The 16094-nt window shown below is 43.6% G+C and overlaps 1 protein-coding gene across 3 annotated transcripts in view; it reads right to left on the reverse strand.

Annotated features, from left to right (window-relative positions):
- GRAMD4 (GRAM domain containing 4) overlaps positions 1-16094 on the reverse strand; it is a 2133975-nt gene that overhangs the window by 792827 nt on the left and 1325054 nt on the right. For all 3 annotated transcript variants that reach the window (XM_069629242.1, XM_069629243.1, XM_069629244.1), the window contains one exon: positions 6456-6527. In XM_069629242.1, coding sequence (XP_069485343.1) covers positions 6456-6527 — 72 coding nt within the window. The remainder of the gene's footprint in view (positions 1-6455; positions 6528-16094) is intronic.

Below are 16094 nucleotides of genomic sequence, written 5' to 3' on the forward strand. Positions count from 1 at the left end.
CGCGTGATGTATCGCCTACTAAAAAGATAGACACGAGTAGTCCAACAGGGACATCCAAAAGGTGGTAGACTCCAGCAGGTTGGGCAGCGTGCAACAAAACTGTAGATTAGATCTTGAGGCTGCCAAGTCTAATGCATGGATACAACCTGCGAAACAGGTCAACTGCTTATATTCCATCCAGAATGTACAACTTTAATGATTCCCGTAGGTCACTGTGGTTGGAGTGTAAAACAGTACTGCTGGAGAAACCACTGGAGGGTGCAGTAAAACAAACACAGCCAAAGGGCTGTAGGGCTAAAAGGTGGCTCTTATAAAAAGGTGTAGCTCACTCTGTGAGGTTGAGTGTGCTACAGTAAGCAATTTTTAGAAAATACAGTCTCTTTAGTTGGTGTAAGAGAGATCACAGGTAGGTCATGAGAGCCCTCATGACCGAAAGGGGTCGACCGGTTTCGATGGCGTGGGAGATTCAAGCCATCTTCTTCAGGACCGTGACTTGAAATGCAAACGAGTTTGCCAAATGTTCAGATAGATGCTGAACAAAGGGAGAGATGCTGGTGTCTCCTGTAGGGAGACAGAAGGGAGGGGGAGAGAGGGAGGGGCAATCAAACAATGAAAAAGAAGCACCAATGGTGTGCAAGCATACAGGTGGTGCTTGTCATGCGTTGAGTAGAGCATGTCGGAGCAAAAAACTGCAACGGTCAGAGTTTGCAGGAAAGGTGGGGGTGCCTGGACACCTGTGAAGGGTCTCAACGCCAGGAGTGAGGGAAATCGGAAACAGGGGGGTGCGGGGGGTCGTGATAGAGCGAGTCTCTACAGGTGACTGGTGAGCTGCTGCCTGGGTGGTGGGGGGCAACGAGTATGCTGGTGTGAGAAGTAGTGCACTGCAGGGCAGGAGGCAGTGAGCCTCTGTGTGGTCCACAATAGGGGGTGACATCCCAAATGGGTGCAAGTAGAGTGGAGGGGGCTGAACCTACCTCTTAGCCAAAGCCTCTAGGCCAATGTCCTTTCTGGGAGGCGAGGGATGACACTGGGTTGCTTACAGCATCGTGCTGGTGAGGGAGAATCAAATACCTGCACAATCAGGAGATAATGTGCCTGAAGGAAACAAAAAGACCACAGAATGTGGATAAAAGTGGCTCAAAAACACATGGCTTTTTAAGTTTGGGAATAGAGCCAAGGTGTCTGGGAGTGAGCCGTACCTGTTGAGCGGCAACTGCTGGGCTCCGTGAAGTCCGTGTGCTGTATCGAGCTGGTACAGCTCGAGACTGGCGGTTTGTAGTGGAGAAAGGCCCATCGCCTATAAAAAGAAGCGAGCAAGGCGCTCGCGCTGGCTTCGGCGACGTCGGCGTGACGCGGCTGGCTCCAAGGAAACGCCTCGAGCGTTCGGAGCCAGCGGAAGAAGCCCAAGCGCCTCTCGAAAGAGTGGCAGAGCGCGCTTTAGTTACGGAGGATCGGGCGCTGGAGCCCGATCTCATGTGGAGAAGACTCGATAACTAGGAAAGGAGTGAAGGGAGGGGGGGGGGAGAAGAAAGGGGGGAAAAAAAGAGGGAGAAATGGGAGGGGGAGTGGGGGCGGTGGGGGGGGGAAAGAAAAGAGAGAGGGGAAGGGGGAAAAAAGGAAGGAAAGGGGTGGGCAACAAATGGCACCAGGGGGACTCGAAAAAAAGGGGGGGGTTTAGGGAATGGGGAAAAGGAGACCAGGGGCACATGTGATCATGACCAGATGGGAGGGTCAAGGGTACTCATGAACCCTGGGCAGCATGAGGAGGGTAAGCCTCATGGGACGGATGGTATGTCCAGAGGAGCCAAAGTACTTGGAAGAGCAAAAGTAGAGACAAAGGAGCACTAATGCTGTGAGTAGGATTGGTGATTCAGGACAACACTGCTAGTTTGTGCCACTGGATTTGTTCATTCAAACCTTCTGAATAGGTATTGAGTCTATAAATCCACATCTGTTCTCTTTTGAAAAGCATATTGTGGTAGTTGCCGCCTCTGCGAGGCGGTGTGACTTTTTCAATGATAGTCCATTTCAACTGGTCCGCAGTATGTCCTTTAGATGTAAAATGGGTCACCAAGGGTGCAGTGAGTTTGTTCGTTCTTATGCATGATTTGTGTTCGGTCATGCGGGTTCGAACTGGCCTAATGGTCATTCCAATGTAGAAATAGCACTGACCAAGAACTTTTTTCTCTTTGAAGACACATTTTACCAACAGATCTCAGGGACTGCGATGGGGGCAACCTTTGCCCCCAGCCTCGCCAATCTATATGTTGATTCATTCGAACGCCAACACATTTACCCAGAGACTAATCCGTATCTCGCACACCTAATTGTATGGCGGCGATATATCGATGACATTTTCGTGATATTCCGAGGCTTAGAACACGAGATAGAGGCCTTCCACATCTGGCTCAATTCCCTCAATCCACACCTCAAGTTTACTATGGAGAGACATAGATCTAACACCCACTTCCTCGATCTTGCCATCTCAGCAGTTAGCGGGAACCTTCACTCGAGCGTCTACAAGAAAACTACAGACAGAAACTCCTTGCTCTGTTACTCAAGCTACCACCCCAAGGCACTCAGAGATAATCTCCCCTTTGGACAGTTCTTACGTTATCGGAGGCTGTGTACACAGACTCCGGACTACACCAGACAATCCAAACAACTGCAAACACAACTGGCCGAGAGAGGTTACCCTAGGAGGATTATCAAGGACACCTGTAAAAGAGCTAGGAACATTCCACGTTCCATTACCTTACAACAACATACTAAACCACGTGAGTCTAAAACTTTCACAGCAGTATTTAGTTTCTCACCTCTGCTCAATAAAATTAAAGGGGAAGTTAAAAGACTCTGGCCTATTCTAAACACAGGCGCCTCTACCATCCCTGTCCCACGGTTTGCCCTCAAGAGACGTTGCAATGTGAGAGATAAGGTCGTTAAAACCACCCAGGGATGAGCCCACGCAGGGGACCCTTTGGAATACCCCATCCATCAAGGGACATGCGCCCTGTGGCAATTGCTCCATGTGCGCTCAGACCTCCAGAACCACGCAGATAGAAATAGGTTGGAAAACACCATGGACACAGAACACATTCACCAATTGCAACACCAAGGGCGTCATCTATATGATCACTTGCCCGTGCAACCTGAGGTACATTGGAATGACCATTAGGCCAGTTCGAACCCGCATGACCGAACACAAATCATGCATAAGAACGAACAAACTCACTGCACCCTTGGTGACCCATTTTACATCTAAAGGACATACTGCGGACCAGTTCAAATGGACTATCATTGAAAAAGTCACACCGCCTCGCAGAGGCGGCAACTACCACAATATGCTTTTCAAAAGAGAACAGATGTGGATTTATAGACTCAATACCTATTCAGAAGGTTTGAATGAACAAATCCAGTGGCACGAACTAGCAGGGTTGTCCTGAATCACCAATCCTACTCACAGCATTAGTGCTCCTTTGTCTCTACTTTTGCTCTTCCAAGTATTTTGACTCCTCTGGACATACCATCCGTCCCATGAGGCTTACCCTCCTCATGCTGCCCAGGGTTCATGAGTACCCTTGACCCTCCCATCTGGTCATGATCACATGTGCCCCTGGTCTCCTTTTCCCCATTCCCTAAACCCCCCCCCCTTTTTTCGAGTCCCCCTGGTGCCATTTGTTGCCCACCCCTTTCCTTCCTTTTTTCCCCCCTTCCCCTCCCCCTTCCCCTCTCTCTATTCTTCCCCCCCACCCCCCCACCCCCCTCCCATTTCCCCCTCTTTTTTTCCCCCCTTTCTTCTCCCCCCCCCTCCCTTCACTCCTTTCCTAGTTATCGAGTCTCCTCCACATGAGATCGGGCTCCAGCGCCCGATCCTCCGTAACTAAAGCGCGCTCTGCCACTCTTTCGAGAGGCGCTTGGGCTTCTTCCGCTGGCTCCGAACGCTCGAGGCGTTTCCTTGGAGCCAGCCGCGTCACGCCGACGTCGCCGAAGCCAGCGCGAGCGCATTGCTCGCTTCTTTTTATAGGCGATGGGCCTTTCTCCACTACAAACCGCCAGTCTCGAGCTGTACCAGCTCGATACAGCACACGGACTTCACGGAGCCCAGCAGTTGCCGCTCAACAGGTACGGCTCACTCCCAGACATCTTGGCTCTATTCCCAAACTTAAAAAGCCATGTGTTTTTGAGCTACTTTTATCCACATTCTGTGGTCTTTTTGTTTCCTTCAGGCACTTTATCTCCTGATTGTGCAGGTATTTGATTCTCCCTCACCAGCACGATGCTGTAAGCAACCCAGTGTCATCCCTCGCCTCCCAGAAAGGACATTGGCCTAGAGGCTTTGGCTAAGAGGTAGGTTCAGCCCCCTCCACTCTACTTGCACCCATTTGGGATGTCACCCCCTATTGTGGACCACACAGAGGCTCACTGCCTCCTGCCCTGTAGTGCACTACTTCTCACACCAGCATACTCGTTGCCCCCCACCACCCAGGCGGCAGCTCACCAGTCACCTCTAGAGACTCGCTCTATCACGGCCCCCCGGCCCCCCCCCCCCCTGTTTCCGATTTCCCTCACTCCTGGCGTTGAGACCCTTCACAGGTGTCCAGGCACCCCCACCTTTCCTGCAAACTCTGACCGTTGCAGTTTTTTGCTCCGACATGCTCTACTCAACGCATGACAAGCACCACCAGTATGCTTGCACACCATTGGTGCTTCTTTTTCATTGTTTGATTGCCCCTCCCTTCTGTCTCCCTATAGGAGACACCAGCATCTCTCCCTTTGTTCAGCATCTATCTGAACATTTGGCAAACTCGTTTGCATTTCAAGTCACGGTCCTGAAGAAGATGGCTTGAATCTCCCACGCCATCGAAACCGGTCGACCCCTTTCGGTCACGAGGGCTCTCATGACCTACCTGTGATCTCTCTTACACCAACTAAAGAGACTGTATTTTCTAAAAATTGCTTACTGTAGCACACTCAACCTCACAGAGTGAGCTACACCTTTTTATAAGAGCCACCTTTTAGCCCTACAGCCCTTTGGCTGTGTTTGTTTTACTGCACCCTCCAGTGGTTTCTCCAGCAGTACTGTTTTACACTCCAACCACAGTGACCTACGGGAATCATTAAAGTTGTACATTCTGGATGGAATATAAGCAGTTGACCTGTTTCGCAGGTTGTATCCATGCATTAGACTTAGCAGCCTCAAGATCTAATCTACAGTTTTGTTGCACGCTGCCCAACCTGCTGGAGTCTGCCACCTTTTAGATGTCCCTGTTGGACTACTCGTGTCCGTCTTTAGACACCGCCACCAGTATAGAAGGTTGAGGGACAGCACTCTCCTCTATATCTTTTTAGTAGGCAATACATCACGCGTAACCCAGGGATAGGCACCCCCGCCAGGGTCAGGGTGTTCTTCCTTAGGGTAAGGTACGCCGAGCCAGATGGCCCCCCTTCTTCATGTATTTGAGTGTGAGCACTTTAACTTACTTATTTGTTTTGCATACCTCAGATGCACCTTGAATACCTTCTTTCCTATAAAACCGTTGTTTTTGTGCTACCATATGTTATTTTGTTAACGGTTAAAAGGACGGTTAAAAGGACGAGCACTCTAGCTTCATAAGCTCTCCCTGTTGTTTCTGGTATGACACCAGCATGACATTTTCAAGCTAGTGTAAAACCAATTTATGTGCATGGCATTGGCCCGATTTCTCACAAGGAATCCATCATAAATGCTGTCTGCCGTGAGTAAAGACAGCATTTACACTATTTGCCTTAGGAGGTGTAAGAAAAAGGTGTTGAGGCGGTTTTGCATTTTTAACACACATTTTGCACTTTAGTACAAATGACAAAAAATTCACCCAGGGAACCGTGTTGCACCAATTACCAAGTAGGTGGTGCCCCTGTGCAATTTACCCTTTTTGTAAAATGAGTGTGTAAACTTTGGGAAAATGTATCTTAAGAACATGGTATTTACTTTTTCTTGAAACACTGAAAAATATGGCATTATTTAATTAATAATGAACAATTTTCGGAATAAGTATAAAATGTTGAAGGAGTTTGTGACATTCAAATATATAACAGCTCATGAGATATCGGGCATCCACATTTTTACAGTATCCAACTGATCTTGTTCTTCAGGTGACCAACGCTACATTAAGTACAAGTAGCTAGATTAACAGGGTTAATACGCAGGTGTACAAGTGTTACAAACACAGTGGTTCCTTGAAAACTAGATATTTCACACTAAAGCTATTGAAGTGCTTATGGCACTCAAATAGCTTCTTTTTTTTAAACAATTGAATGAAAAAAATAAAAGGGAAATGGGTTCGAACTGATTGGTCCGTTTGGCATTTGCTTCTGTCACTCATTTCTATCGGAATATCAGATGACATTCTTTCCTTTTAATAGTCAAGGTTTGTTGATTTGCTACGAGGTAATCATTTAGATTTTAAATACAGTACCTGTGCTTTTTGTGCCACATCCAGGACCAGCTGAAATTTTTCTGACACAGTCAAATCTTCTTTGGGAGGTTCCTTTGGTAGACAAAAAAAATAACTGTTTGGAAGGTCAGTGACTGGCAAATGTTAACCTTCACATTTAATGCATTATGCTCGTTTTTGCGCAACTAATATTTGTCTTCTTCACAATTTAGCACCCTAGGAAAGTTACTATCAAAATATGCAGCCATTGGCCATCCACTCACTTCTGTTACCAACTCATTGGGACATCCCTTACGCTCTGGGGAAAGCCTGATCATTCCACATAATAATTGGATATACAAATACAAAATATAGGAGGAACTGAAATTGAATACTCTCAAAGAGCACATAGCATAAAGTCTGTTACCGTGGCAGCTTTCTGTGAGGCTTGCAGGGAAATAACTGCTGCCGCGTTCATTTTAATGTACTTGAGAAATTATGCCGTTTTCCTTTGTCTTTTTTTTTATAAGTGTAGCAGCTGGAGAGAACACATTTTTAGGTGAGGAAACTGGACTTCATTTAAAAAAAGTTTTAATTGTAATATGGACACTGCTTTCATTCTCTCACTTCTCTGCAATTGGGTCCCCCCCACAAAATGTTTTAAACTTTGCATAACAGTGGAAAAAACACCCAGGCAAGAACAAAGTAACACCAGAATGACAATGACAACGGAAATGTAACTGACTGCAAAAATATTTTAAAAAATCCCTAGGATCGTTAAAATGTGCGTTAAAACATGCGTTAGACTTTAAATTCTGTTTTAGCACCTATTATAACAATACCAGGAAAAATGAGCCCCGCTGAGTTTTAGCTCTTTCTGATGAAATAAGTGCTGCTGATTTGTCCACTGCATCAAGATTGCAACCCTACCTTCCATTTCTCTACCCCCGTCTGTGCCGCACACTCCTCCATGGTTCTCCAGGTCCTTAGTAAACCTCTTCCACATCTGTGGGACAGTACAGATTTTTTTCTCACTACCTGCCTCATGTCTTTCAGCCACAGCTGCTGCGTGCCATATTGATATAGGAACCTGCAACTGCATTTTTAAACATCCCTTATTTAAGGATGGAAACCTAAACAAATTACAGAGAAATTCATCTGATACTGCGATGAGTTGGCAATGAGTATTCCTTCATGAATCAGGGATGAGCTCTGTTATGAAGCAACCTTTCCTACAGCACAGGAAAATCTACCTGCACAAAGTCATTGGCAGATTTACTTTTGTGAAACACAATATGCACAATGTGGGATATTTCTCCAATTGGGGTAAAATGTGTGAACTGGTCCTTTCATCTCTCAGAAGATACTGCATACTAATAGTTATTGGGTCTGTTCTATGTCCCTTTTACTTTAATTTACTTAGAAAAACCCCCATCTAATTCTTTTTTTTTTAAATTGTGGTGGTATCCACCCCCAAGCCACACCCCCCCATCCTAATACCAATATTCCTCCCCCAAACCCCTGCCCCCCCCATTTATTTCGAGGAGTTTTATCAATGTAATTTCTTCATTAAAAATTACCTCAAAAGGAACACCCGTTGATGAAGGAACGCAATACCATTCGGCCAATTCAATCAAAGGGGTAAACATTTCAATTTGCAAGCTACTAGCCAAGCAGCCAAGTCACTCGACCCTGGCATGAATCTCAGTTCTACATATAAACTTGGTACAAAATGTCCTAATCAGCAAGAGTAAATTCTCAATTACTAATGGGTAGTGGCAAGTGCCAATTTATGAGCAATTGTACACCTTCCAGTTCACCAGAAACATTAACTCTGTGTCGCTCACAAGACCATCCAAACAAATAATTATGAACCCGGACAGGTCTAAAAATCCCAAAAGTGGTGCATTCAATAACGATAACTCCCATAATTTTTTTGGTTACGTATGCCATGCTTTGTATAGAAAATAAGCTAAAGAAAACAAAGACCTATCAGCCAAATCCCTTCCTGACCTGATCGCAATGAAAACATTTAAAAACACAAAAACCTTGAGAGTGCTCAGCACTATTAGGCATAATGCTTATAGTATGACCAAGTTGTGATAATGGCGATGAGAGCTGCACTGGGCCTGGCCATGCCCCCACCTGTTCCCAAGCATAAACGAAGCTACAAGCTTAGAAATGTTCAGTAAAACGCCATGGACACACAGCCGCCATGAAGAGCAAAATAGGTTGTGCACAAGTAGGGCGAGAAGTAGTTTACATTCACAGAAGTAGGGAAAGGTTGCAGAATACCCAGAAAGAGTTATATAAGTAGTATAGAAATGGGCAGGAAGGGATAGGTTGCAGCATGCACAGGTAGGGAATAATGAATGGCGGAATGCAGACACGAAGAACGCTAACATGGCAGAGAAAGAACACAAGTATCACGACTTATCAGACCAAACCTTGCAAAGCCTCAATTCAAAAATATTGCATCTCGACATAAAATCGCTTCTCACAAAGTTCCAGGCTTCTCAAGGCTCAGAAAGCAGCTGCAAGCACCAACGTCAGTGCGCCGAGGGGTGTTCTGCTTGGAAGCTGAAACCACACCAGATAACATTTCCCAGGGCACACAGCATGCAATTATTAAAGTTAATCAGTTTCAATTGGTAGCAGTGAGAGATAGACATATCTTTGAATGCGAGGTGCAAGCAGCTACCGTGCAAATTGATCCCATAATGAATGTGTACAAACCGGCCACCGAAGGTAAGCACACACTCTTTAGAAAAGCAGAAAATCCAACAAATAGATGAAATTGAGCTCCGAACCGTGGTCCTCCAACACGTGATTGAAACAATGGTAATTTATTCCAGGACCACCTGCTATTTCGTTAGTACATCCAGACAACATGACTATATGCCAAGGCCATGAACACACAGGCAGATAAGGTCTCAGGCCTTGGAATGAGAAGGGAGTAACTTCTTTGAACTGGATCATAGCGGTTTGCCCACCTCTCCTTCACCACCACATGCCCCTTGGCACTGCATAACAGTGCCAAGGCTAAATGAAAACATAACTGGCAAATCAGACTATGTTCTTCTTATTGACCAAGTGTAGTAGAGTGCCGACCGATGGCATGGAATATCAAAATGTAGCATTTGTAGAAGGATGTATCTAGGAGAAGTTATTAGTTGTGAAAGAACCAATAGTAAAAGGTTCACTCATAGGTAACTATATGTTCTATATTCCCTGACCAATCAAGTGGAAGAGCAGTGGTTTTTATGATAATTACCAGCTATGACATCAGCTATGATGCTTTTCTTACATAAACCCTTGTTGCAATTTTTCAGATTGGCCCTCATTACGACCCTGGCGGAGAGGGGTTTACGCCAGCGTAATGCATGGCGTACCTCTCCGCCAGATTAGGACTTTCCGTAGCGCCATGGCGATTTTTACGCCCGGATTTTCCGGGCGGAAAAATCCATGGCCCTACGGGTCCCCTCGTTAATTACGCCACCGTATTCTACGGTGGCGTAATTAACGCCTTCCCCACTCCTATTATACCCTATGGGGCAAAAATGGGAATGGGGAAGGGTAAATGGGGATTGGGGACTTACCGCCCCGCCAAGGTCGGAATGGGGCGGTAAGTCCGCCAACCCCCATGGCGGAGTTGGCTGCTCTGCGCCATGGTCCATGGTGCAAAATGCACCATGGACCTCCGCCAGGGTCGTAATGAGGGCCATTGTCTCTTGTACGCTCTCCCAGCAGCCATTTGAATCTGAATAAAGCTGTGTTTTCTTGTGCACTTGGAGTTACTCAGTTATTGCGTTTTCCCTCTTATTGGTATACTTGGGCATATCTTAAAGTGTAATACCAAAGAACAGGAAGGCAAGATCTAAAATCAACATTAGTAAGAGCAAGTAAGGAGCACAGCTACCTTAAAGAACACTGAAAAGATGTGCTCTTGGTGAAGAAGAACTCTGACAAGGTAGGGAAGCAAATTCTTTTACTTAAGTCCAAGTTGACAAGGTAACATATTAGGTACGTTCTTAGGTAAGTATAAGGTAAGACATATGAAACATCCACCGGCTCCCACGCTCATAGGCTCTCGGCTCCAACTGACATCCATAGAACATTCAGGGGCACTCGCACATCAACACTCTATACATCAGCATTCCATCAGGCATTTCAAGTAGCTTGCATTCACAAAGCACCAGTGCATGGGAGACCCACGACACAACAAGGACATACAAGAAACTGAATTCCCATCATTAATAAAACCTGCAACTAGCACAGAGAAAAAAAAAAGTTTCTTGTGCTAGCCACCTTCCTATTTTAGTCATCCCATGCAGTCTACCATATCCAATGGAAATACCCAAATAATCACAGAAACATCCCCTCTAATAGGGACACTCTAATTGCTGTCACAGATACTCATCACACACTGAACTTTGTGACAGCATCAGATAATATCCCCAACAAATTTATGACAAAAACCTGGTAAGCTACCACCTCTGATACATTAATCACTAAAGAAGCTTTTCCTCCCATAAGATTACTCCATTCTTTTTTTTCTTGACTTCCACACTCGCAGAATGTCCTCCTTTGTGATCAAGAAACTCCTGATAAACAAATGATGGAACCAAACTTCCCCACTGGATATTTTTCTCTGACACACATCACTTTCTAAAATACCCAATCTTTTCATTTTGGCTAGTGCCCACTATATTGTAAAATCATTCTCAAAGAAAGAAATATATTGTTCAAAAAATGCACAGTTAAATCCTTTTGTCCACGCTTCTTTTGATACACATGGCCATTCACCTGGTAAAGAAAGGGTGGGGCATAAACGATTGTGCCAGCTATCAACGTTTTTGAAAAATGTAGAAGTATGAACCAGTTGGGTAATAAGAAGAAAATGTAATTGAACCTCTTGGGTGTATCATCAATTTGGGTGTCTTAAAAAAAAAAAAAAGGATCGGATAAGGTACAATATTTTCAGTCACTAAAAGGTATTCACATAGTCTCGAAAAGACGTATGGCAATTCACCTTTGATTGTTTTCCTATCTGTTCGCCATCTACCTTGTCTTTTACTTTTATCTGCAGGTTGTTAGCAGTAGTGGGGTATCTCAATAGCTTGTGAAGTAAAGGCTGAACTTGGAGATCATGACCCTGCTATTCTAAAATCTTTGCATGTGCGGTCTTCAATAGTTCTTGGATACATTTAACCCTTAAATCATCAATAGGAAGAATGCTATCCTGCACCTGAGCATCCTCGAATTTAGACATTTGCATTACCTCATAATGTGCCTTTGCACCAAAATCCCTTAATCAGGTCCTCAGCAGTTGTAATGTCGGTGGGGAAGATTGATCCTCAAATCATTGATTGGAGGGATATTTTATGCATATGTTACGATGCTCTCAAATCCCTCCTCAGCACCACATTTTAAGAGTTCATGAAACACAACTAACTTGCACAACACTGCTCATAGCCCAGGGTTCGAAATTAAGATTGGATGGGCAGGCATTAAAAGCAGCTCCTTTGTATCCGGCATTCACCACTGGGGAACGAGGAGCTAGTACATAGTGTCCTTCATTTCTTGCTTTCACATAAAACGGAAACTTATTTTGTTAATTATTGACACTTTATGTTTTAAATGTCAAACAGGTGTGTCCTAATGCCCGTTTACAGATTTTCCCAAATGCACACCATTTATGTCACTTAGGTATTTTTGTTCAGCATTGGTTGGCTCAGGCAGCCTAAAGTAGCTCCTAGTAACTTTTGGTGTCAAGCTAACCAGGCTCCTTAAGGCTACAAGCAGGGCTAAATAGCTCCCAGCTTCCCTCAATTTCGAGCCCTGTAGCCAATCATAAAAAATCCAAACTAGAACAAAAGCAATATAAAAATAGGGTTGAAAACTATATTATAATATTTCACCATCACTAGCAACTTAGTCATAACAAGATGGAAGACAGATATAAGGCCTTAAAACAGATATTGACCAAGGGAAGACAGCTTTGAGACAGACAAACGAGACAATAACGCAAAATGAATGTGCACTCCCCATCGTCCATGATTAAGTAAATACCCCAATTACTTGATCTGTCACCTGAAGCTAAAAAAGAGAACAAACAACCCACTTCTCCATTTTAATGGCATGTTTTCAAAAGTCAAAATTAAGTTGCTAACGCGCAAGAAAACATATGGGAGCATTTGTCAACTATACACCATAGGTGAAATGACTAATCAAAAAATGAACATCATGGCTGCTAAGGTAATTCACCTTAAAACAGACTAAACCAGCAACAACCCAACAAACGCTTCCATTTTGATAAAATATTAATCAAACCCAGTCTCCTCAGAAAGAGATCCTGCACCACACATATATTCAAATAAAGAATGACTGCCATACCCATCTTTACAGCAGTATGTATTTCTGGAGAACTCTCTTCTGACAAAATAGTTAGACAATATTTTTGGTCAGACTGCATCTGACAAGATTTTGAAATGCAGTAAGAACATAGATTTTTTAAAGAGTTAAGATTTTAATTATGACTCCTCCTTTTATTCCAAGTAGTTTATCTCGTGGACCACTGTTTAATTTATACCGTTTAATATGTTTTGGGTTCTCGGATTATATCCTTGCCTTGAACTATTGCTGCACCTTTCCTTGCACTTTATTCTCTCATTTTATGTCATTGTGTTTCAAATGTTTTCTTCATAATGATATTTTTTTTAGTTTTTTTTTTCAAAATTGCTTTCTCCAACATCCCATAAGCACAATCTGCTTGTTTAGAGTAATAACTATCAAACGTCCAGCTGAATGGAGAGACCATTGTATATTCAAGGGAGGAAGTGTGAGGTCATTGATGTCCTAGCATCTGCTATAACCATTGATTCTTTTTATTTTTATTGTGCAATTGGTTATCAAAAAATACAAACCTTTAGCACAGTAATAATAAAAGACATACAGGGGGAGATAAATAAAACTCCCAACAAGACAATGGAAAACCAAATTACATAATACAATTCTAAAAAGAGAAGCACAGTTAATTAGTAGTCAATAGTAATTAATAATCCTATTACAAATTCATCATTAATAACACATTTATACAAATGCTCAATGCAATTCATAAGTAAAATTAATATACAACACTAAAATACCAAAGCAGTGCAATGAGATAAAGGGCTTCTCTCAAAACATGATATGCAGCAGCAGATATTACCAAAGCCTCAGCCCCAAATATGCAGCTCCAAAACTGATAGTTTTCAATTGAACCAACATTAGAAACAATATGAGAATAGCTCTTTAAATAACACATTTTCAATCTGGAGCCTCTAGTCAGGACGTGACGTGCTGTGCCATCTCTTCTGTTAACTCAAAAAGACGGCAGGTCCTGTCCCCATGAGGTTCATCAATCCATCTGCCTGCATCTTCACGCGTGGGGAGGATGTTAAAGCGCAAACTAATTATACATCTATGTAATTACAAAGAGCACAATTTAGTGAGATAGGTACAAGGTGATTTACAACAAATGTCTGCATGCTATAAACTGCATACATCTTTTTTTCCGCTATACTGTCGATATTTGTAATAATGTCCAGAACTCTAGTTTTGTTATTAAATATTGCAGCTGAATTAGGGGCCTTAACCAAATCCTCTACTATGACATTTTCCAAATGATTCAGTACAGTATAACGCAATTCCGCTAAAAAGGGTTTGGTATGAGCACATATATACTGGTTCGCCAAGACATCAACCTTAATCAGGAGAGCAAGTAACAATACTAAGGAAGAGCTTACAGCGCTGGATGAGCCATAAGTAGCAAATAGATGGAACAATCAATTCGCACCTCAAGGCCTCAACTGGGACAGACCTGGGGACACTTAACACAGATCGTAAGAGCGTGCCCTCAAGCCTGTCTAACCAGCTCATCATAGGTTCAGGAAGTATGGCCAGGCCATAAAGTATCCCTGGTACAATGCTCCTTCAATAGATCATGATAAAACCCTCAAAACTATGCCCCCCCATTTTAGCAATTTATCTCTTTACCAAAAAACATTTCTTTAAGACCTTCGGCATGATGTAGTGACCAAAAAAGTAATGAACAGGAAAGGAGCTAATCAGAATGTCCAAATAGATGAACAAGTTACTTACCAACTGTAACGTTCTTTCGACTGGATGTTCCTCCCACGTATTCATTATCTTTGATAAATCAACTTCCAGCTAGCTGGCCTGGGAAACATTTTTCACAGTAGAGGGCGCTGCGCATCGACGTCCCTAGAGTCGATGTCCCTCGAAGGCCTCCATATCGGCGCCGAGGTCACCATAGGTATAAACAGTCTCGCGCAGCATCCGTTGCTCAGTTCCGTTTTGAAGTGCTGTATTTGCCTTGTATGAGATGGTTAATACCTTTGAAGGAGCGTAGGCTGTAACTACAAGGGAAGTTTTACTGCGGGGAAGGATGGGAGGGGCGATAAGGAATATGTGGGAGGAACATCCAGTCGAAAGAACGTTACAGTTGGTAAGTAACTTGTTCTTCGAATGGATTGTGTTCTCCCATGTATTCCTTATCTTTGATAGACTCCCAAAGCAGTAATGTGTATAGGAGGCAGGAGTAAAATTAAATGCTTTTCCTTTAAAGATACACAGAGTGCAACACAGCTTTTCCAAATTTCGTCTCCTGGCTAGAGGAGGAATCGAGACTGTAGAATTTGGTGAAAGTATGTGTGGACGACCATGTGGCAGCCGCACATATGTCTTTAATTGGAACTCCTCTTTGGAGAGCTGAAGAGGCTGCGATACCCCTGGTTGAATGAGCCCTGAGGTGTTGAGGCGGCTCTTTTCCTGCCAATTTATAGCACTCTATAATAGTTAATATAATCCATCTTGAGATGGTCTGTTTCGTAATAGGTAAACCTATCTAATGCCCTGCATACCCCACAAACAATTGGTCTGCTTGCCTAATTCTCGAACGTCTGCTAATGTAAAAACTCAAGTAACGCCTTGGATCCAGCCTGTTTAATCTCTCTTCCTCTTTCCCTAGATGGGGAGGAGGGTAAAATGAAGGTAAGGTTATTTTTTGTGTGATGTGGAATTCTGAGACCACCTTTGGGAGAAAATACGGCTTCACTTGAAGAACTACCTTATCTTTGTGAAAGATTGTATGAGGAGGTTTGCAAGATAAAGCTTGTAATTCGCTCACTCTTCTGGCAAAAGTTAAAGCCACTAGGAAGACTGTTTTAAGAGTGAGAAACCTTAATGGACAGGAATGAAGGGGTTCGAATGGAGTACCCATTAGAAATTTTAAGACTAGGTTTAGGTCCTACAGTGGAACTTGAAAAGGAGTTGGGGGAAAGACATTAGTTAACCCTTTCAGAAATTGAATGACTATGGGCAATTTGAAGTATGAAGGCTCCTCAGCCGTGCACTTAAAGATTGAAAGGCAGCAAGGTAACCCTTGATTGTGCCAACTTGAAGGCCTTGATTTGCTAAGTATAGTAAGAAAGATAACACCATTGGTGTACTACATGAAAAAGGTTCAATATTCTTATCTCTACACCAGCTGCAGAATTTATTCCAACGGCAGCGTTATAAAGATTTTGTTGCTGGCCTCCTGGCTGAAAGCAACACCTCCATTACGTCATACGGGAGGTCCCAATCCTTGTATCTCAACCTTTCAGAAACCAAGCGTGA

Source organism: Ambystoma mexicanum, chromosome 12 (assembly GCF_040938575.1).
Source record: "Ambystoma mexicanum isolate Mex_15411 chromosome 12, UKY_AmexF1_1, whole genome shotgun sequence".
NCBI lineage: Eukaryota > Metazoa > Chordata > Amphibia > Caudata > Ambystomatidae > Ambystoma > Ambystoma mexicanum.